At 36.7% G+C, this 23,879-nt stretch overlaps 1 protein-coding gene across 3 annotated transcripts in view; it reads left to right on the top strand.

The window, feature by feature from the left end:
• AKAP11 (A-kinase anchoring protein 11) overlaps positions 1-22,805 on the top strand; it is a 43,255-nt gene extending 20,450 nt beyond the window's left edge. The window contains exons 7-13 of one of the 3 annotated variants that reach the window (XM_058838990.1): positions 31-4,687; positions 7,015-7,170; positions 7,715-7,744; positions 10,903-11,016; positions 11,733-11,779; positions 14,188-14,348; positions 18,473-22,805. In XM_058838990.1, the coding sequence (XP_058694973.1) occupies positions 31-4,687; positions 7,015-7,170; positions 7,715-7,744; positions 10,903-11,016; positions 11,733-11,779; positions 14,188-14,348; positions 18,473-18,619 (5,312 nt within the window). In that variant the 3' untranslated portion in view covers positions 18,620-22,805. The remainder of the gene's footprint in view (positions 1-30; positions 4,688-7,014; positions 7,171-7,714; positions 7,745-10,902; positions 11,017-11,732; positions 11,780-14,187; positions 14,349-18,472) is intronic. The other 2 variants (XM_058839000.1, XM_058839007.1) reach the window with 2 other exon arrangements.
• Positions 22,806-23,879: the final 1,074 nt, after the last annotated feature.

Here is a 23,879-nt window from a genome sequence, read left to right on the forward strand (position 1 = left end):
TTTTACTTTTTTTTTTTTTTTTTTGTCCAGGTACATGCAGCTTTACTTCTCAAAACCATCGAGATGCTGCTTCACAGACCATCCCTGCTCAATGTTTAGAAGCTGTTGAGTCAAAGATTCTTGTGGGTTCTGCACATCAAAAATCATCTGCCAGATCTTCTACCTTGATTGATATTTTGGGACTTAAGGAGCTGTCCTCAGTAAAGAATTCAGTTACAACCTCAATTTCTGATCCTTGGATACAAAGGAGTTTCTATAAGCCATATAAACCTTCTGATCAAGGTGTTAATTTTTTACGTAAAACATTGTTTTCTTCCTCTCCAGCTGAATCCTCTGAGTCAGATTGCTCCAGCCCAAGCCCCATCATCTTCTTAGATGAAGAAGGGTATCAAAAAAGCTTGAAGGCAAAACTTCAGCTGCCAAAAATTCCAGTAGTAAAGGATGGTATAGAGGATTCAGACTCAGAAGTGAGTGAATTTTTTGATAGTTTTGATCAGTTTGATGAGCTGGAACAAGCCTTGGAAAACTCTTGTAAAGTTATTAGGGATCCCATCCTAGGGAATCCTGCCCAGAAAAGGAGGACTGCACGTGAAAAATTGTCTTCTGCAAGCATTACAATGAATCCTCAGAAATTCAAGTTTGATCGTCCCACTCTTCCAGCCAATGTAAAGAAACCAACTCCTCGTAAGCCAGAATCACCGTACAGCAGCATCTTCGAGGTCCCGGATTCCCCTCGCCCAGTTAAAACAGCAGGGGAAGAGAATGGAGGCTTCTTCAGCCCCATTAGAACATCAGCCTTCAGCCCCCTAGGGAGCTGCGGTTCTTCTGAATGTTTGTGTCGAATTAATCTTGGTGGAGATGGGACAGGTCAAGGTCAGCGTGATGCAGCTTATAACAGTTACTCAGCGTATGCTGACAGTGTTTCATGTGAAATACTGGGTTCTGTTTTTTTTTCTGAGTCCTCATCAGAACAAATGTGTGCAGAGAATGATTCAAAGCACAAGAGGGTTACTTTGAAAGAGAAGAAGAGGCAAGCTGCAGATATCAAAATGAAAACTAGTAAGGAGCCAGAGAAGCAAGCAAAATCTAAGCAAAAGTCACTAATGATAAGGGATAGCATTCAAAAATTTGCAACTGAATTGGTTGAAAAAAGTTTTGGCAGTGCATTTAAAGACCTCCAGAAAGGTGTTTCTTCATGCACAAATGCACTTTGCCATTTGGCAGCTAGGTTGACTTCTTCAGTCTTTCAAATGGCTTTTTATGAGATCGGAAGACGTAGAGCAATCTCGCTAAAGGAGCGTGCCATTAATGGCATAGCAAACTTTTTGGTGAGTGAAGCTATAACTGGTGCTTTGAAAGAATTGCGTCAGGTAAAGAAACAAATATTTACCAACACCGTTGCACGGTTTGCAGCAGACCTCGCTGAAGAACTTGTGTTTGAGGGAATCATGGAAGTATGCCAGTTTTCATATCCATCAACACCTACTTCACAGCCCTCATCATTTGATTATGAAAACAAAGTGGTAAGATCCTATGCCCGAGATTTGTCTGAATCTGTCATTCAGGAGGCATTTATTGAACTATCTCAGGTTGATGTGACCTTCACAACACAAGCAGCCATTAGTGTTTCCATGGACAATATCAAATACGTAAGTGCAGAAAGTATGTTAGAGTCAACACAGACTTCCACAGTTTCTCCTAATTTTAATGATAGGGTAGCACTAAAGCCAATCCAAGACTCCAATAAGGAATATACAGTACAGCAAGCTCTGTTTTGTACCTCTGGTGTTGTGAGTTCAATACCTGTGCCCTTAGCTGGAAGAGCTCTTTGTCAGCACCAGGTTTCCTCTGATGCTTACAAAGCAAAAGTAACTGCTGTTCCAAATGCTGATGAAAGTACAAAAGTATTCAAAGACTCCACTCGTCCATTTTTCACAAGCAGAAGGAGAGAGGAGGAAGTTGCTTCTTTCAGAAATATTTATCTAACTTTGGATCACAGTCAAAGTACTGAGAGTACTCCATCACTCTTTTGTAACCAGAATGATACCAGGCTAACAAATAGGATTTCTGGAATGAACAATAATACAGAATTGACAAGTGGGTCAAAAGGCATTAACACTTTCTCTGGAACTATGGTAGATATGATTGTAAATGAAGCTTATGAAACCATAACCTCATCTAGAGTAACAAAAGCAGTAGAAGAATATTCAGATTTTTTAACAAGAAAAGTAACAGATAAAAAACCTTATGTGCAAGGTACTGGTGAAGACTCCCCCAAGAACATGTTTGCAAGTCATTTGGCCAAGTATGTCATAAAACAATCCGTGGAAGAAAGTAAAACTGTGTTATGCAACACCAGTGAAAATTTAACATGTAATGTGAGCTCACAGATTTACAGAGATACCAATCAAAAAGAACAGTGTGTGATAAAGAAGCAAGAGGCTGAGAAACAAAGTAATGTTTCTATAATTGTTGAACAACAACAGTTGCCTTTGAATAATCCATGTAAATTTCTTACTCCAACTCATTCTGTTCAGTGCTTTTTAGAATCTAAAGATTGTTGGCAGGAACAAAAAGGAAACAAGTTTTCTTCAAAATCACCTCTGCCTTGTTCCACTGTGACTTTTGCTAGGCATGTTCTAGAGGACTGTACTGACACAGGAAGCTGTTCAATAACATGCTTAAACAAGCCTTCCAAAAAAAGCAATACCCAGAAACTATCAGCAGGAGCTTTGAATTACAGGCAGACTGATTGTTTTCTGCATACAAATAGCTTTTCTTCAGAGATGTTTGGCAGTGAAGATACTTTGCAGATGGAAGAAAAATCAAGCCTGAAACGTGGAAATACCTGTTTAATACCTGATACACCCCCACCTACTCCTCTAGTACCATGTCAAGGTAGTTCTGAAAGAAACCTAAGAAAGCTGTCCAAGAAACTCAAGGGAGAATTAGCAAAGGAATTTGCGCCTGCAACGCCACCTTCTACACCCTACAATCCATCCATTACTGAGTCTTCTGAAACTGAACATGACTCTTTGGAAAATGAAGAATTTATGCTGAAACTCATGCGGTCGCTTTCTGAAGAAGTGGAAAGTAGTGAAGATGAAGATCATTCTGAAATGCCTGTTGAGAAGGAAGAGCATTCAGCAAAAACAATTCAGTATGCAGATTGCCTAGCTAGCCACATAATTTCAGTAGCGACCGAAATGGCTGCTTCCCATTTAGGTGGGAAAACAAATGAAAGAGAAGCTGGTAGGCAGGTTCAGTTAGGGATGCAGAAGAAAAGATGTGGATATACTGCATTTATAAATATCCCAGAAGAGACATGTGATTCCTTGTGGAATTATGCAGGTGGTATGGCAGGAAAAGTCATCAGTGAGGCCAAGAAAGTAGTGAAATCAAGGCATTGCAAGCTGTTGAGGTTGAAGCGGGTTAACTGCCAGGTGGATTTCTCTTATGTGAGAAAAGGTGATAAAGATGGTAGTTCAAAAGAGTGGCGTGGCCCAGTACAGGACCAGTGTCTGGGGGAGAGAGATTCATCTGTGCTTCCTTTACCACAAGGCTCAGGCCCAGCAGGTTTGACTTCCAAGTACCCGAGCTGTGAAAGTGTGACTGACGAGTACGCAGATCATGTTATCCGGGTTCTGAAAAGAGAAGGCGGTAATGCTGAGCTGTTAGTGGATCAGTACGCCAGCAGACTTGCTTACAGGTCTATTAAATCAGGCTTGCAGCAAGCTGCTAGAAAAAACAAACTCAGATACAGCAGAAAGACATTTCCTGGGCAAAATGCACAGGTAAATGGTAGGCTGGAGCTGATCAAAGCAGGGAATAAAGATGCAGTACAGCAAGTGAAAAGCAGTGTTCGTCGTGGTGAAGACCAAATGTTCGAGAGGAGTGTTGGTGCACAGAGAATGGAATGTACAGAGTTTTTACATTTTTCCGAATCACTTGCTCACAGTATCACTTGTGATGTCAGGAAGAAACTGAAAATGTCGGGAGCATGTTTGCCAAAGTCTCTAACAGATTCCTGTCTGTATAAAAAGACTGAATTTGATGAAGTCACAGGGGATCTCATTAAAACAAGGTTTTCTAGGACATTTCGTCCTTTCTCCCCAGATCATAAACTCTATCATAGTACAGGTAATATAAATGAAAATGGCTACAGTGAAGGCATAATTCAAGCTATAGAACAATATGCTAGGAAAGTAGCAGATGATACTCTAGAAATGAGTTTAGAGTCAGCTTTTCTCCACGTGGCTGAAAACAGAAAAAATGGGGATAAGCTCTCGTATACTGAGAAATTGTCTCCTTTTTCTGGAACTGTCTGTAGATGCTGCAGTATGAAGGAACATCGATACTGTACAGAAAGTATGTCCCATCATCTGCCTGCACAAGAAACCTGCATTCCAGTGAGGCATTTTCATCATTCTGGATTGGGTGGTGCCTGTCAAAATTCAAGAGTGTTTCAGGTCGATATTCCCAAAATTCACGTTGATGTAGAACAGAGGACAGTGTTTTCTGACAAGGGGGCTACTGCGGCCGTAGAGAAAGCAGAAAGAGAGCTGAGTTACACAAGTCTGACAGCTGACAGTGGTATTGGACAAGATGGAGTCAGTTTTGCTGAAAGCCTTACTACAGAAATAATGACATCAGCTATGACTAATATTGGTCAGGCAGTTACCATAAGGTAATACTAATTTTCTCTTATTTGTTGCATTTTGTACCAAAAAAAGGATTGTTACTACAAATATGTGCTCAGAAGGAATTTTAATATATATTTTCTTAGAAAGATACACGTTATGTTCTAAATGTTTTCTTTTTGTTCTTCTGATTATATTTAAATGACTCAGAACTAGGGAAAAAAAGCTTTTTTCCACCTATGTGAGCTTGAAACCAAGGATACTATGTATATCAGCACACACATGCTCCAGTACGTGACCAATAAGTGGAACTTACTGTTTCAATTTCAAAATAGTACCCACAGTTGTACATACGAGTACTTACAGGTTTTGTTGATCTATGAGCCATGATAGAATCCAGGTTTGATCCCTGTTCATGCTTCCTCTTCAACATTGGATGCTGATAAAATGAGCCATTGCCTTGTAGTATGAATACTTCATTTTTTATTAATATTTTTTATTATTTATGGCTGTATTGTAACAGTGTCTTTACTACTAGGAAAAAAAATAACCTATTACTTTAAGAAAAACAACTTGTTAAGCCACACTTTAGCTTATAAAATAGTAATACGATAACGAAGGAATTGACTTTGAAATTCTTGTGTATTTAGCAAAGGGTAACATACTGTTTCCTTTAATAGGTCTATAAGTAGGATATTTGCCACAGTAAATTTGTGGCAAACAACTGTTTCCTAAAACAGCTTGTGCTGTAATCAGAGTGAAATCTTTTCTGGTCCAAGAGCAATCCGTACCTTTTTTTCATTTTAATTTTGAAGTAATACTTACATACCTACTATGGTTTTTTTTTTTGGAGTGGAATTCCTCGTACTGGTTTCTTTCTCTGGTGTTTAGAGGGGCATCATGATGAACAATGAATTGGTTTTTATATGTTCAGTGGCTAAAGGCTGCACTGGAACTGAACTAAAATTTTCAAGGTTTGATATGAAATATGTACATACTAACAGCATAAAAGTACTTTTGAGTAGTATATTGTTGGTCTTTGCACAACAGGGTTGAGTCCTTACTCAGTGTGTGAAAAGAAAGTCATGTGGTGATGTTTTTCTATACCTATGGTATCAAAGATGACACTTTATTTAAAAATTCTAGTTAGAATATGCCAACAACATTCAAAGAGATACTATTTATTATTAAGCTGGGGGCAAGGAGGCAATATTAGAATTTTGCTGTGACAGAATTTATAAATGTTTCTTCTATTGTCATCTAGTGTGTGGTATGTAATACATATGTTCCTTGAGAAACCGCCCTGTGTCATGTAGAGAACTAGTGCTGGTATAACTGTAAATAAAAATGGGAAAAGATGACCTTTTTTATTGCCCTTATGGGTTCCAGTTCAGCTACATATTTGTACAGATTTGTGCTCATTGGAGCAAAGTGTTAGGAATGATGTGGTTAAAGTTGGCTTTTTAAACAGTGAATCTTACTGTGGGTGCTTGCTATTTGGGAGTAGGCTGATTGTTTTTCTTGAGCTTCCTACTTCAGAGATATATATATATATATATATATATATATATATATTTAAAAAAAAAATCACAGTGTGCACATGAAAGTTACTTCATAACTGCATATTCTTGTTTTGTAAGGCTATTTGTTTTGTTTTGCTTTTTTTGGGTTTAGTTTGATTTTTTTTTTTAATAAGGAGTTCAAACTTCTTTAAATGAAATGTTTAAGGTGTCTTCTAAAGATTAACCTCTATGGAGTATGGTTGCTTGATTGGTTTCTGGATAAAAAACATGAAACTTGCTTCCTGAGGGGAAAAATTCTGTACAAGTCATGCTTTGCTACACTTTCTTGAAGGAGAAAAACAAACCTTTTTCTGCAGAAACCTTTTTTTAAAAATAGAGTCCTAATATTTTAGACACCAGTTTATACTTAATCATCTTGCCCTCAGTAGTAGACGACCTAGCTGCTTGTACTGAAGGCAGACCAGGGAAAATAGCCAAACAGTCCTAGGGTGAACAAATTCAGAAATGGTAAGTCTTCTGCTTGAAAAGTGTACCTTGATACACAGTCTGGAGATCTACAGTGCATTCTGTGCTTATAGCAAATAGTATTCCAAATAAGACAATTCTTTGTACCACTCTCTTTGATTTCTAATGGAAGATTCCAAATAGCAATCGCTAAACCTGTTGATATTTCAGATTAATTTGGTTGCACTATTTCTTGTGTTAAGAATAGGGCACACATTAAGGGATCTCCCATCTTTTCTTTTCCAGTGAAATTTAATGTCTTTGAAATGGTGTTAAATTGCTGTGAATGAACTAAACACAGATCAGCATGAAATGCAGTGATGTTTTTGTCTTAAATTTTTGTTTAGCTCTGTTGGAAGAGAAGGATTTCACTCTGTTGAATCTGTTGTTAGCCAGCAGATGAGTCTTAGTATTGGTGATGATAGCACTGGGAGTTGGTCCAATCTAAGTTTTGAAGATGAACATCCTGATGAGAGCAGCAGTTTTCTTCACCTAAGTGACAGGTAATTATAAAGATTTAGTATAGTTAAACAGTTACCTTGACATCAAATAACTTGTCATCAAGTGATAGTTCTCCTGGGGTTTGGGGGAGAAGAGATTATTTTTGTCTTCAACACACAATGACTTTTTTATTAAATATGGCTATAACATTAAGATTTTGTTTTCTTACAAAATGTTGTTGGCCATGAATGTTCATATTCTGTAAAATATATGGAGAGTGCATTGTCATTGATACCAGGGAATCACATCAAGTAAAACTGTACATACAAAATTTAAGTATTAGCAAAAGATGTAAGCATTTTAAAAACAACCACACTATGTAAAATACAGCTTGAGAATACAGTTTGTAAGTTGTGCTCTAAAATATTAAAATTTAATCCTTGAGAAAATATTTATATAAATTCACTTATTTTTGAATATAAGTAATAGCTTAATTTGCATGATGAGCTTTTACAGCTATTTTTGTCTTTTTTGGGACTGGAATTTATAAACTGCTCTAATTGACATTGGTGGAGTATTTATATACTGCTAACCATGTACTTGCAGGTGTGTAATACTGGAACTTACCTGCTCAAGGTAATAACTTTTTCTACAGAGCTTGTCACTGCAGTGTCCCTGGCTGATTGATAACTAACAAAGATTAGAATGGCAATTCTAAAATTTGCAATGTATCTGCCTGTTTCCAGGGAGAATTATACAGAGCTGTGTCCCAAGCTTCTATATAAGGAATGTGTGAGGAATGAATAAAGTTAGTTTTTTATGATTGATATTAAAAAGTTCAGCATTTCTGTTGAAGAAGAGCAGAAATGGGAGAGAGATTTTTTTTCTTTAGTTAGTACTTCCAGCATTGCTGAGATTTAAGAAAGTATGGAAGATATGCTTGCTTAAGTAATATCCAAATAGGCTATTTGGTACCAATGTGAAACTACTCAGTTAAATGTCTGCAGTATTTTTCATGTTTTGCTTAACTAAATAATTTAATCGAACAACTACTATAATTTATCACTCATACACCTTAATAATTTTGCAAAGGAATACATTAAGAATTATTTTAGTAAAACATCATCTCTTGAACAAATGAAAATGATGATGAAAATTTGAGTATAAGGAAGAATATTTACTATATTAGCAGTTACAAATACACAATAAAATACAGATTAGTTGATAATGTGAAAAAGTATAAAAAAAATCTGGACCAGTAGTGCCCATGCTGTATTTGTTATTTGTTTATCATTCCCAAAATAGATGTAAATGAAAAGAAGGTAATTTATATAACTTGGAAGAAAATCTGTGGCTCATTAGAGGAGGAGTGACCTGAATTAACATGTTACTCATAGAAGGGGAGGCATAATTTGGATAGCAGGGTGTTGATGGAGGAAACAGGCATGTGCAAATTGATCAGCTGGTTTTACAGAACTAACTGTGGCTTGGTAACAGCATGTGTGTTCATCTGTGTTGCTGAGGTTTATCAGGTGGAAGGAAGGATCTGGGGTTGTTGCCCTGTGTAAAAAAAAGATAGCCAGGGGGACATCTGTAACAAGACCACATTCAGTAATAGTAGTACCCTGTTGTGGTTTAACCCCAGCTGACAACTGAGCCCCATCCAGTCAGTCACTCACTCCTGCCAAGGGGGGATGCAGGCAAGAATTGGAGGAGTGAATGAAAACACTCATGGGTTAAGATAAAGATGGTTTAGCAGGTAAAGCAAAAGCCGTGCACAAGCAAAGCAAAACAAGAAATTAATTCACTGCTTCCTGTGGGCAGCTCCATTAAGATGAAGGTTATTTAGAGAACTTGCTCGTTAGTTGTGTCTTCTGCTTTTCATGCCTAAATCTAGTGACTTAAATTTAGAATTAAAAGGTTCTTAAGCTTTCTCTTTAGTTGATGTGTAGGTATGAACATAGGCATATGTAGGTAGACATAGGCTTTTCATTTAGCATCCAGCTTGGGTTATACTCAGAGCAGAAACCTCTTGTTTATTATTCTTCTGCTGGCTCCTGTTGAAGAGCAGCATGAACCCTTATAGAGACATTATAATGCCTTTGTCTGTTTATTGCTTGTGGTTACAAGAGTTTATTTTAAAGACTGCTAATTTGGCTGTTAATTAGAAAAAGGGCTCATCCCTTTCTCATACTTTACTGTAATCATATGGTTCAATGTATATGATTATTTCAGACCAACATTGACCTCTGTAGATGCATTAAGTCTCTCACCTAATCAGAACAGTAGTGTGCAGAGGTTACTCTGTTGGATTACAAATTTTTTATCCTTTAGTATGAGAACCAGGGCAGCTTTTCCTTCTATTTATGTTCTACATCTGTAATTTCCATTGAAAGAGGTGCTATGACTGCCAAGTATTGATACCAATAGGCTCTATTAAGTTTTCTTTATACCTGTAATTTAATATTTCATATAGAGTGTGATAGTCTCACACAGTAGCTCAAGAAATGTTTTTTTAGACCAGGTTTGTATTTTCTGTGAGTTGGTTTCTTCAAAAGCTTCTGCTCTTTAATTTTTTTCTTGTTTGCCTAACAAGAGAACTCTGAATTTTCTTTGGACATGTAGCAACAATATACTGAATAAGGCACTTGCAACTTCTTAAACTTTTTATCATGTTATTTGAGTGTGTTTATATTGTAGACTTCCTAACCTGCTGTTCACTGTTTCGAAATTGGGATCCAAGCAGGCATGCTGGAGAGCAAGGGACACTGATAGGTGATAATGTTGCTGGCAAACACTTGAAAGAGATCAGTGTCTGTCTCTTGAAATGTTTTCTTCCACTGTTTTGCTATTTGCCTTGTGTAGTAAGAGTGGAAATGAGCTTCAACAGTCACATGAGACTTAGGTGGAGAAAGCATCTTCTTGCAGCAGTTGTTCTCTGGAGTTACTGCATGGCTTCTCATGCCATCTCTAGTAGACAGTCTACTTTCTGGAAGAATGCTGGGTATTTGGAAGTCCTGTTCTTGGACGGCTCCCAGACATCCTCTGGGGGAGGTATGAAGTTGGGGAATGGAGATTTAATCATATGAGTTGCTCGATCTTGTACATATTGACAGGCTTAACAAACCGTGCTATTTATAATGATGGAAATTAACAAGTGTAAAAACATGCTCAGTTTTTTCTTTGCATTGGGTTGAATGTAGTCATAGAATAAATGCAGTATTTTTGTGAACTGTGGGTGAAGTAATCTTTTCAGTATTGTTTTCATAGATTTATGTACCTATTTTTTTAAAAGATCAACTTGCCGAACAATTTTAAAAATAAAAATATTTACTTTAGGAATTCCTTCTCATCAGGCTGTTGGAGATTGTTACTGGGTTTTTGGAGTGAGATGGAAGGATTTTGTAAGTGAAGTTGTCTTCACAATACATAATTTTATTCACTGTTAGCAGCTCCTTAAGCAAATAATACAGATGTAATCCATTTTCCTATGAGTAATCATTTTGAAATTGTTGAACTTTTATAAATAACAAGTGATGTGCTTAGACCTGAGGACAGAATTCCTGCTAATACTGATCTGAAAAATTAATGAGTACAAATTAATACTTTCACCAGTGTACTGAAACCTGCTAGCTTTGCATTATTGTGCACATTGCTGCTCTGGATAGCACTGAGAGTCATGTTTGTTCCAGCAAACCTGTCTAGAAAAGTTTCAGTGCTCTTGCATTAAATGTCTTGACAAAAGAGTTGTAAGGAAAATGAAGATTCTAGTTTGAGCTATTGTTCTTTTCTAGTTCAGCTGTCTTCTCTTCTTCTCCTGGCAGTAATGGTAACAGCAGTAGCTGGAGCAGTCTTGGTTTAGAAGGGGATATGTATGAGGAGAATTTATCCTTTCCAACATCAGACAGGTTGGTTGAGTTGAGAAATACAAATCAGATGGGTTCCTCATAATTAATGCATGAAATCATAATTTTTGGAAATAAAAATACAGTACATTTTTTTTATGCTGATACATTATTCACATTCTTCTCACTTAATCACAATATGATTTTTTCATTAATTAATCCATCCCTGAATGATTAAATTTTTCTGTGCTAAAACTGATGAATATGTTTTGCTTGCAAAAGGTCCCTTTCTTGCATGTTCTTGCCTGCAGTTTTACAAGTCTTTAGATTCACGTTTTTCATGCAGACTAGAGCTTGCTTCCTACAGGATTTCTGGTTTTTTTTTTTTCCCTTTAGCTTGTGTGAACTTTCAGAATTGCTTAGTAATTGGTTTTTATAGACCACTTATGGCTTACCTATAGCTATTCATATCTGTGACATAACGTGGCTCAACCTTTTCACTTATGAAGCAAAACTATTAAAATCAATAAGTAGCGCCTTTAACACCTTTCTTCTGTTTCTCTCTTTTCCCTTCTTTTCCTAAGAGCAAATCTTGAGAAGTTGATGATGTCTGTTTACAACATGAAATGGTGTGAGAAGCAAAGCTGCTTTTCATGATCGCTCCTTAATTCTTTTATGATCTTCCTGTTGTTTAACCTTCATTACAGTCTTAGAATTTACTATATTTAATGCATATATTGGATTGTATTCATATTTTTGTTTTCTTAATTAAAAAACAGTGATGGAACAGAAGATAAAGATGAAGACTCCAAGGATGCTGTAGAAGGTAATGTCAGTTCATGCATATACTACTGTTCTTGTCCTGTGCACTGCACATAAATTTTTTTGTAAATTCTTTGCCTTTGTAGTCTGCAAAACGAGGTGACAACTCTATTATGCCTGTTCATCATAATGAATGTCAATCAAGTGTCAGAATGCATTCCTAGATTACTGCCCTACATAATCCTCTTAAGGCACTGAAATTTGCAGCCCTTGGGAAGTGCTAGTTACTGATGCTTACATTAATTTAATAACATAAAGTAGGGAACTTTGATCAGCTTCTTGAAAGTGTGAATTTATATGCAGAGCGTAATATTTTTAAAAAAATACTTGTTAAGGAGCCATGGCAATGCATCCACATGGCTGCATTCAACGTGCTAAAGAAGATACTCCAGCTGGACACAATTAGCCTTGGGAAAGAGTAATAGCACTAAAAATCTTGGACTCGATGCATTTGCTATTCTCTCTTCCTTCTTAGTGAAGTATAACATAGGCTCTATCCAGAATCTCGTTACAATTTCGTGGTTTATAGAAGATCTCTGTGCTCTGTTTCCAGTCTGATTGATGTGCCAAAGGTTAGCTAAAATGAAAATAGCCTGAATACACAGTGTGTGAAGATGGTGAGCTGATGTTAGAACAAGTTGTAACAGAGCTCTTCTTTGTGTTGGGTATATTTTGAAGATAAAGTGTTTCCAGAAACTTGTGCTGCTTCCTGACAGAGGATATTCTTGTGTCACATCTTCAAGTAGTCTTAATGTTAGCAGAAAAATGTGTGGGTTTAGGGTTTTTTGGTTGGTTGTTTTTTGTTTTTTTTAAGCTCCTGGAAAATGTATATAAGGGCCAAACATCTCTTTATTTTATTAAATCAGATGTGACTGTAAGGATGTAAGAAAATAAAGCTAAATTATTGAGGTTTTTTTCCTCAGAATAATTATAATTAAAATATTTTCTGCTCTGTAGCTTTCATCTACTTTATCACGATATCTTTGCTTTCTTTTGGTCTCAATGTTAAAAGGTTCTCGCATCTCAGATTGCTCAGGATAGTGATTGGATTTTTTCTCTACACAGTTTAGGTGTCACCTACTGTCTGTAGTGCAACAAACTTCTTTATACTGTATTAAGGATTTTCTAGTGAAATTTTTCCAGTGTAAGTTCCTCACCTTCTCACCATTGTTTTGAAAAGGCTCTTTCTGTTGTGTAATTGTAGGACTGTTTAAACAGTGTGCTGGGTAGAAAACCTTTGTACCTGGTCTTGTACATTTGGAAGTTCTGTTCATGTCATACCTGGAAATGTCTGGCTTTTTCTAAGCTGACTGTGCTTTGTTCACCAAAGAATTTGAATCAAAGCCTTGTTATCAAATGTACATCTATTTTTTAAGTCTAAAAAATGTACCAAAATTTCCCAGCAATGTTACCACAATGCTCTCTACCCACTATCATAAATTTTTTTAAAATTGTTCTTTCTCCTATAAAGAAATTAAGTTTTGGGGCTCCTAGACAAATAATTTCTTATCCACTAAAAACACAGTTTTGTTTGACAGTTTTGCTATTTAGTTTTCTCTTACTTCTGGGGGAATCTGTTTCAACTTGCTCGACTTGGCCAGTTAGGAATGAATACCTTACATACCTCAATTTTCATAATCTTAGAAGAGTACTGAGACTGAGGCAAACTAAACATGAATATATGTTTTCGTTACAAATATATTCCATTTCTAGAGTCAAGTTCAGTAGTCTGGAAGTAGTAACTCCAACTTGGAGAGCGCTTACATATGTGCCTAGTTGTTTCTGGGAGTGTGACAAAGGATCTCTCTGGTAGCTGGATACAGAAACTCAGCTTGGGATCAGAAGCTGACAATACTGTAGTTCCTAAGTGTTATTAACACAACTACTCTTCCAATGCTGTACAGATTTTTGGAACTTATGCTATAAAAGAAATGTTGCAAAACTGGATATGCCTCAGTAAAACCAGCGGTATATTTTGGAATAGTTTAAGAGGCAGTCTGATCAGTGCAGGAAAGAATTCAGAAATACACACCTTTTAAAATCAGTTTGATGAAGGCATAGCAAAAAATAGCAGCTGGGAATGGAAGGAACTGATGGACCATGTGAGAGCCATTGCTATTCACTTTATGAACGTCTGTGCTAAATTTCTTGTCATTTGGAATATACATTATAGTTTAGGTATCTTTTAATACTTAGCTATGTTTGCACACAGTTGTAAATGGGATAAACAGTACTTCCTAATGGGAAAGTGGTGAAACACTTGAGACAAATCTAATTTTTTCCTTTCATGTTATCTGTGTATACAAAATTGAGGTTTTTTTTAAGATACTAGAGTCTATAACACAGTGAACTACAGAGATTTTTTTAAACAATTTGAAGCTATAGATTTAATTATTTTATATTTAATGTTAGGTTTGGAGCAAATGCGAAAGACTTTATCAATAATGAATATTGATCTGGAACCAAATCTAGTGGACCCACAGCTCAGAGCAGCACTCCAGTGGCTGGCAGCTTCTGAAACAGAGGTGTCTGATCTTCACTTTCGTGACACTGCTGCAAGGGAATTTGTCTTTGTAAGTACTTGGGTTTGATGGGTGCTGGGAAAGGGGAAGGATTTCCTTGACTTCCATTTGCTATGATACACCAGCTGTTATTACTTCATTTGCTCTTCAATGCTGAGAAAAGTCATTATTTAAATCCCAAGAGGTCAAAGTGGAACAGCATATTTAGCCTGTGTATATACCATATATAAACCAGTATTCATCAATGTTGATTGTTGCACTTCTTCACTGACAAGTGTTTTACTCCAAAAAGGATGCAATTACATAATTTCTGTTTGGTGAAAATTATTTTTTCAAGCACTTTTTACTTAGTATTTAATTGTCTATAAATTTAATTTTTCTGAGAACGTGGTCATGCGAATTTTTTCAAACTTAACATGTCCTGCCTAGGGTTAGTTTTTTTTTATTTTTGGGGTTTTTTTGATACCAAAGGTACATTTTCTTGTTAGAAGATACCATACAACCAATCAACATTACCTCTTTATTGAAAAGCAAACTTAATAGATATATAGGCATTGTCTCTAATGATGAGGTTCATAGGAATGATAATTATATTTTGTCACCTGATTATGTGAAAAAGTGTTAACATGATGACATTAATAGGATTTTGACAATTAAGATCGTGGCAAAAATGACTTAATGTACTTACCAGTATATTAAGGAAGAAAAAGCTTGCTCTCAGTTCTGAAATTTAATATTGACTCTTTAGCTGGGGCTTTCCAAAGCTTGCATCATCATTTCAGGAGAAAAGGGGGGTTGCTGGGAGGTAAAGGTCAGTATGACAAAACACTCCCAGAGCTGGATGGATGTGTGCACTGATGGTGCTTAGTTACTGGAGACTTGTGGTAAGAATGTGAAAGGCTCCTAGAGGCCAGTCTGGATTGTACCTGGTCTGCATTTTCCTGAGAGGCTCCTCCCTTCCTAGCACACAAAGGAAATGATGATTTCGGTGTGTTTTTCTGCCTATGTAACTGTATGGAATGTGTATTGGATTTTGAGAATAGGAAGTTACGCATTCTTATTTGAAATAACCCAGAAAGTTTGGAATTTTTTTTTTTTACATAGACATATATGCCTTATGCTTCTTTCTGGAGCTTGGTATGTTTGATTTAGAATTATTTCAAGAATATGTTTTATTGTACATTGGCTCTGACAGAGTGGCCTTTGTGCTTCCATAAACTGGAAGGCAGTTTGAGAATACTTTTCTCCATATCTGTGCTATTTGAATTTTTTTGATTTTAGTCCTTACATTCATGTTTCTTCTTTGTTGTGGTTTATAAGTGCCTTAACACAAAAGAGAAAATATATCACTTTTTCTGTTCTCATGCATGGCTGAGTATTCTCTGCAGGTTTTTGGATGTGAACGAGTTTGGTTTAGGAATAATAGTCATTCTGACCTCACAGAGTTTTTTGCCTTCTTCTGAAGATCTGTTCATCTGTTTCATGCTTTTTGCAAATATTCGGGTAGGATAGTGATAGGACCCACAAGTGTTAATAACAATTTATTTTCTGTGTATCTGAGACACGTGTATCTAACAGTATAACATGAAAGACAGAAAAGAGATGTCAGGTGCCTCTATTTCAAATTTTTCCTTGAGTCTCTCGTTCTTCACCCAGATGAGTTAAGAGACTACAAAGTTGCAGGATTTGATTTGAGACAATACTCCAGGACTCACAAGAAAGATATTATTAGCTGGCTGTGTTCCTGAGCATGACTCCAGCTACCTTAATGAGAGGACATCCAGAGAAGAGCACTCTGGAAAATAGCAGTGTCTGTTACGTGTGCTCTCCTAAAAAATTATAACATTTTTGTACTTGACACTTCAGTCATTAATTGATACTGAGTTGACACCTTAAGGTAAGACCTTCTGGCAGGCAGTAGTCACGCAGTCCTGAAAATGCTGCAGTAGTTAATTGTTTCAGTTAGGTTCATAGATTATTTTTAGTTCTCCAGATGCGGTTATGTTAAAATGAATTGAGATTTTGTTTCCCTCCCCGGAGGCAGAGAACGATTAGCTGTTTTTTATTCCATCCCGCTTCCCAGCTGGAGCGATCTCTGACCCGGACCCAGTGGAATTGGGAGCGCATTCCCGGGTCCTGTAAAGCTGAGCGAGCCCCTCCAGAGGGCGCTGCAGCCCAGCAGGAAGCCCCGGCCGGTGCCGCGGTCCCTCGGCAGCCGCGGGCCGGGCATCTCTGGGGGAGCCTCGGGACGTACCTCGGCTTCCTGGGGAGCCGGCCCGGGGTTAGAGCACGTCGGAAACAGCTGCTTCCTCTACGAGCAGTTGGTGAGTTCTGGAAGGGAGGAAAGGCTTGTGTTAGCTGATCACAGCACGGTAGCGAGCCGCCGATGTGATGTGGCTGCATGAAAGGCAGAACTGCTCCCGGCATGTGTCAGGCGCGGCTGGGTGTGAGCTCTTCCTTAGGGGTACTTGTTACGCTCAGCGAGGCAGAAGGAAGCTAAATACCTATGTATGGAACAAAATACATTTGTTAGGAGGATAACAAGAAAATTAGATAGTTCTTGACTTCTGTGAGACGCCTGACAATGTCGGTATGCAAGTACCTGGATTAAAAAAAATCATATGTATTCAGTTTTTAATCAGACCGTACCTAATTGTTTTAAGATTCCTATTTTGAGTAAACTGTAATATTTCACTTGTTTGGCAGTAAGAAACAGATCGGTCATCTAAAGAAATAGTGAGATTAAACCTTAAATTAAAACCATGGTGGAAAACTTCTCTGCACAGAAGCTTTATATTGTATTTGTTGAAGTAGGTATTTGGACATTAGCCACACTTTCCTCTGACAGAAGAAAGAAAAATGACCATTCTTTTATAAACCAACAAACATCATTTACAAAATTGCACGTTGTAGGCTATAAAACTCCTACTTCCTGTGCTCTGCTTTAAAATTCACAGAAATAGCTACAGATTTCAGTCTCTTCTTATATAGAAAAGATGCCTTTTTTTTTTTCCACTAAGAAAAATTTCCGGTGTTCAGAATAAATTATTCTCAGGATTAGAGAGGATTTTTTTGCTTGTTCAAGTTAATGGTTTTCTCAAGAAGTGAATTGTTTGATACATATTTTTATGCCCATATTCTTTTTTTCAGTCCTACCACCTTCCTTGTTGCAGTTGGAACATCAGCTAGGTAAAGAAGTAGGGAAAGATCGTCTTCCTTTTTTGTATTTTTTTATAGAACATTATATTGCAATCTGACAGGTCTCATAGTAGAAACTATGTGAATTTTTAATTTTGTAGCTGTGAAAAGTATTTCCCTGAATACTGTGTATGACATTTTTAAACTTAATATATGGAATGTCTTAATAGAGGCTATAAAAGAGGGTAAAAATTTACAGCTCCAAAGAAAAAATAGGGTGTCTAAAGTGTGTTTACAAAATGCAGCATTGACAGGTGTCCAGAAAGCTACAGAGAATAGTTTATATTGGTGTTTGATAATTTATATATTTAAACTAAAAATTTTTAGCTTTGTTACTCCTGGGCAAGCTGTCAAATTCATTCTTTCCTTAGGATAGGCTTTCTTACACATACAGCTGAGCATGGCACATCAGCAATGGAAGACTTTTTTTCTTTGGATCCTGGGGGAAAATAAATGTTTTCAGCTACACTGATCTCTGCTCCTGAGTGGTAGTTTAACTTAATCATCACCTTTTCCTCTTCCTCAAGATGTTATAATTTCCCAACTTTGAAGACACTGTTTTCATTGAGGGTAGTGTCTATGCCACCCCGACCACACTATATGTTGTGAAAGGAAAATCCACATCCTTTTATTAAGACAGAGTTTTATGCATTATTGGTGTGGGAAGGGTGGCAAATATCTTAATCTTGTGTTCAGAATTTCCTGTTTTCTGCAATCTTGATGAACCACAGCCCTCATACCTGTGGCACCACATAATTTGAAAATGGTGCTTCCTCCAGAAGAAAGTTTTGTGAAGACTGCCCTAAAGAAAAGTGCTTGAATCTTGTGGAAGTTTTTGTTTTTATAGATGTGGGAATAATGATTAACTCATTACAACTGATCTCTTATGACCTAATATTTCAGAAATAACTTCTGTAACTTAATCAGGATGTCCCAGTCAAAATATTTTGTTTTGTGTTCCCCTGTCTCCCCTTTAGCTTTCCGGAAAACTGAGAGAAAGAGATTGGAAAGTTGGAGATCTCTTGCAAGCAGTGCTGAAATACTGTGAAATGATAGAGATGGCACCTGATGGAGAGCAAGCTCCAAGTAAATCTTTGGTTGGTTGGCTTCTAGAAAATGTCTGAAAAATCCAAAGATGCAACACTCTTCGCTTCATTCCTCTTCTGAAAGGAGATAGAAGGAACACAGACGTGTAAAGTAAAATTCAACTAGTGAATGTTTAAGTAATAGTCAGCATTAAAAGACTTTGAGGTGAAAGTCAAAATAGCTGTGCTGTGCTTTGTGATACTGTGCACATGGTATGTTTATTCAGTCCATAATTGGTGTTGTCCACCCACGCATAACTTGTATTTACTGCTGTGTTCATACCACTGAGATATTTATGAACAACCCTTGTCTATGATCGTAGTCCACAGGAGACAGTCTCAGACACGATATTCAGGATTCCCCTTGTGCCAGGATAGCTTTTTCTCCCACTTCTATGTATGCTATATTCACAGCAGTACTAAGAGCACTGATTTCAGCAAGAATCTGCTCTGGAATACCTGGGTGCAGACAGTGGAAAAATTATTCATCTTGGCCAGGTGTTATGTGCCCAAGAGCTGCATTGCCAGGAAGAAAATCATGACCTGCCTGAGCAACCCCTTAATCTGGTCTAGCTTTATCAGTTTTAACTTCATATGAGGATTGGAGAGTCTGCTCTGAAATTGCTGAGGTGTAAATGCATGAATTCCCATAGAGCTGGTAATTTCTGGTTGAAGGGCAGAGTGAGAAGTTGATCATAATTTCATATGTAATTCTTCAGCAAGGTTTCCTGAAGCTTGCCAATCAGATTTAGATTGCTAAATTTTTTACTGAGGCTTTTTGTATACAGATACTTCTATGACACTAGTTCCATGTCAAAAATGTGTACATTAGTCTCTCATGCAGATCTGTTAAAAGTAGAAGATAGAAATTTCTGAGGATTTTGGCCATCTTTTTGAATAGTTTTAATTCTTTATTTCAAAGCAGCCACATATGAATTTTCTTTTTATGAATGAAGAAAAAATTTTGTTACTCGGTGAGCACGGAAGTGTTTAGCAAAGAAAAATTAATAAAGGGGAAATTTCTTGCAAATTGATTTTTCATTTTTGTTAACTACCTTCACTGAATTTTTTTAAAGGCACTTTTTAATTGAATATTTTAGCAGTCTTGTCAGGTTTCTCACCTATGCTGCTGATTTGCTTTTCTGTCTGAAGGAAAATCTGGACCTTCAGTTATCCTGTGGTTTGAAAATGTTTTGTGGGATTTGGATTTTTTTATATATCCTTTGAGAGAAACAGGCACGTGCTGGTGATTACCAGGTTGCCACCTAAAACTTGGCAAATAGTCATAGAGCGTAAATGAGGTTTGGATGAACAAAAAAATTCTTAATAACTTTTTTCACAGAAAAATATACTGTTGATACGGTGCATAGTTTTGTGATTGCAAACATGGAGAGATATGGCCTCCAAATCTATTCCTGAATTTTAATGGCCTATGTACAATTCTGATTTCCCCTACCCCATGAATTGCTATGAAGTGTCACACTGGTAAACTCAACAGCGCTGTTCTTGCAGTGTATTTGTGTTTCAGGAAAGCGTTCCACTGGCCTTTTTGCAGGGACATGGTTGGTTTTAGTCCTCTTTTGTCATCTGGATTTCTGCCTTGGATCTCCCATAGTTCACCTTTCTCACAGAGCCAAAGATTTTTAATGTTTTTGTATATGCACATACATGTGTTCACACAAGTGAATGCACACAGATATGTTTATCGTTATCTGTATGAGATCTCACCGCTGTGAACTCCTGGTGCAAACTTCTACCATTAAATTAAAATTCCGTTATGCTCAGTTTATTTCCTCACTTCATATATCATTTCACTGATTGAAAAATCGATGTATGTGACAAAAAGACCAAAAGCCACTTCAAGGTCTTTTGTATTGTTATAGGTAATACAGTCCAGGCGTCAGGAATGATTTTTCTCCAGAGCCCAAAGCATGTCAGGGGAAGTTATTTAATTCCTATGTTTGGAAGATAGTTCTAGTAGCAAATATTTTTTAATAATTGTGCAAAGGTTGTTTGGATTTTTTCCTGCTCTGCCAAACCTCCGTATTCCTTTTTTCCATTTTTTTATTTTTTAAGGTTGATTTTCAACATTGTTTTTAGACAAAAATTTGAAATAATTCCCTGGTTATAACACCTTCCCCTTAACACAGCAATAATATACTTGTACAAATTTACCTATAAAACTGAAATGTCAAGGAAATGAAATGCTGAAAGCAGTGCCACATGACTAAATTTTGCTCACCAAGTGGAATTTCAGGGCATGAGGATACAGTACAGTATAGGAAAGTGATTCTGTACAGTGAGAAAGATATTGAAGGTATTGCAAATGTACAAAACTGTACATTTAAAAAACCTACAACACAACCAACAAAAAGCACTGCAAGAACAGCCATTTTTTAACTCATTTATTCACAAAGATGGATTTTATAAAGTTGGTGAAGTGCTTTTTTCTTTTCCTTTCTTTTTTTGGAGAAAGGCAGAAGATTGCACCATTCACAAAGCTTACAACTCTTCAGAAAAAGTTAAGTGGACAACAGTTGCACTGTAAATGGTTTTTATAAATAGAATCCTGTTTTCAGATTGTGTCAAATATGTTGTGTTACATTAAGGAAGAAATGGTTTTATTAGCCTCTGACAAAAATAGCATAGTTTCCAAATTTTCATGAGAAAAATGCTATAAAATACTTTATTTTTACTGAAAACCAGCAAAAAAGCCAAACCAATTTTCTACACAAATTGTTTTAAATTTATTTTGAATGACTTGACTTTTCTCCTTCTGTATGAAATTAAAAAGCATTAAGCTATCCTGGCAAAATTATTACAATTTAATAATTTTAATAATCTTTGAAAATCTTACTCTGACTATATCTAACCGGTGCTGTCTGCCATATTAGTGGGAGAGCTGTTCCCTGCTAGTGCAAAATTACACTTTTACTGAGTTTGTTTAAAACGCCTGACCACAAGTACAGAAATGTAGGTGAAAACTGTAAAAACATGAAAAGCCACATTCTGGTCCCTTTAAAGCAGACAGCTCTGCTTTATAAACAAACATAATAAGGTAAAGTTTGTTTCATCTTGCATTTTGTCTTTATGGGAAACCCTGGTAATTTAATCTTTATGTTGAGGAAAATATATCCCAGGATATTACTGTTTCAGAAATCACCAAACGCTCCATAAATACATTTGGTGTTCTGAAAAATGGAAGTGTTGTGATGTTTTGGAAGATTCTGTAGAAAAAGCACTTTGAGAACTAGTCTCTCTATGAAGCAAGTTACAAGTGGCCATACTTAAAACAAGTGTAAACATTCAGAATGGGGTGCATAAATAATATAAAGTATGCATAAAGCCTTAAAATAAAAACCAAACAAAACTCAAACCCATATTCTACAATTAAAGAGAATTTGCTGTCTCAAAATAAGGATGTGAAAAGGCAGCTCAGATGATGTACATGAATGCAATTTCTGTAGTATCTTTGTTCTTGAGTTTTAAAAGATTGTGTAAGCTTTTTAGAAAAAAGCCAGCCAAAACCCCAAAACCCAGAAACCCACATTCCGAGACTAATTAGGTCTCTCAAAAATGGTATCAGATTTTAAATGTTACATTTTCTAATGTAACTCTGTCTGGGACCTTTTCTATGAAGAGGCAAATTGTTGGAGATGGGAACACAGTGAGCAGTAAACACCAGCGCAAACCCCTGTAGTTCTAGACAGTCAGTTTGCAAAGAAAAATACAAGATTCAGGAATGATTTTTATTGTAAGAAGTTTGGCTTTTCAGCAAGAGCCACTACTGTCAAGCATTCACTGTACTTGAGCTCTGAAGAAGCAGGTACAGAGCCCAGCCACTGGAGTCACTTTATTTTGTACCATCTTTGTACATTCCTGTTGTATAGCTGGTGTTGTAGTTTTAGAGGGCCTTTGTTCTAATGTCTGAACAGTATTTAATAATAAAAGTTATTATAATTTGCTGGAACTGCTGCTTATTTGTGCAGTGTTACAGTAATTCACAGCCCAGTTAGTGATGCAATTGTATACCAAATGCAGTTTGAGTAACTAAATGTCTATGTAACTGTACTCAATGAATATGAAGGTCTTGTACTGTATAATGGTGACAAGTTTTACCATTTTAGTAATTTAACTATATTCAGTTTTCAGATTATGAACTCCAGGTTGCACTAAATTTGTCCTTGTTTTAGCAGTGGCTTAAAATAAAACACATTTCACTGGCTTTGAGAGTGCTGTCATTTCTTGTAGATTCATGGAATATTATTTTTCCTTTCAGTGAACACAGCTAAAACCGGTCTTGTTCGGTGGCTGTGTGAAGGCACTTGAGGAAAGGTATAGTAAAGAGTGCATCAGTAGATGGCATACTTCTTACAGAGTTAAATTGGAGTCCTGCAAGGGGTGAGGACCCTGCTTTACTGTCTTTGGGTTGAAGGGTGAACCCACAGTTTTGCTGACATGCAGTGAAGTGTCACACGGACTCTACTCACAGCACGAGGGGGATGTGAGAGCCAGTCAGCTTCATCGTGCCTGGAAGCTGGGTTAATAAGGTTGCCTTGATATTTCCGTGTGGACTGAGGTTGGACTTTGGCGCTTTGTCCAGTATTTGGGTTATTAACTTAGAACTTGGCTGTAATTTTCTGGACAAATCCAAGAATACTCTGCTAATGAAAATGTATCAAACAAGACAGTTCACTTCACAATCCTCAAGTGTTTTGGAATCTTGACAAATCCACCAAACAGCATATTGTCAAGTACCCTGAAATAGTAATGCTGAGCAGAGATGATGTGCACAGGTACCATTTCTAAGATTTAGAAGTACTGCTGTTGCAAATAGCTGTCCTAATGTCTTTTGATGTATAAGTTGTGAATCTACTATTCTCAGCTGGGTTTCATTTCAAGGATTAGGAAAGGTTTTGCTGAAGTTACTTCAAAACCAATAAGTGTGAGTAACTCTATTATTTTTGCAATGGTTGTTTAAAAGAGGTTTCTTTAGTATTTTGAGATTGCTTTCAAAAGGAGCAATCTTGTGTATCATTGCCATATCTGTTTCAAAGATTTTTTTGTTTGGTTTATGCCCCATGGTCAATCACATGGAAAATATATGTTAACTGAAGCAAGTAAATAACTTACTCTTCAAATACTGTATGTTCAAAAATGGCAAGTAGTGAGTTGAAAACAAAGAAAAGATTTTCATAAAGGGAAAGAAGATACTCATGTGGAAGATAAATCTGAGCTTTTTTCTTCCTGCCTTGGACTTTATTTTTCTTTCATTCAGCAATCTGGTTCTGGCTGGCTT

Source organism: Poecile atricapillus, chromosome 1 (assembly GCF_030490865.1).
Source record: "Poecile atricapillus isolate bPoeAtr1 chromosome 1, bPoeAtr1.hap1, whole genome shotgun sequence".
Lineage (NCBI taxonomy): Eukaryota > Metazoa > Chordata > Aves > Passeriformes > Paridae > Poecile > Poecile atricapillus.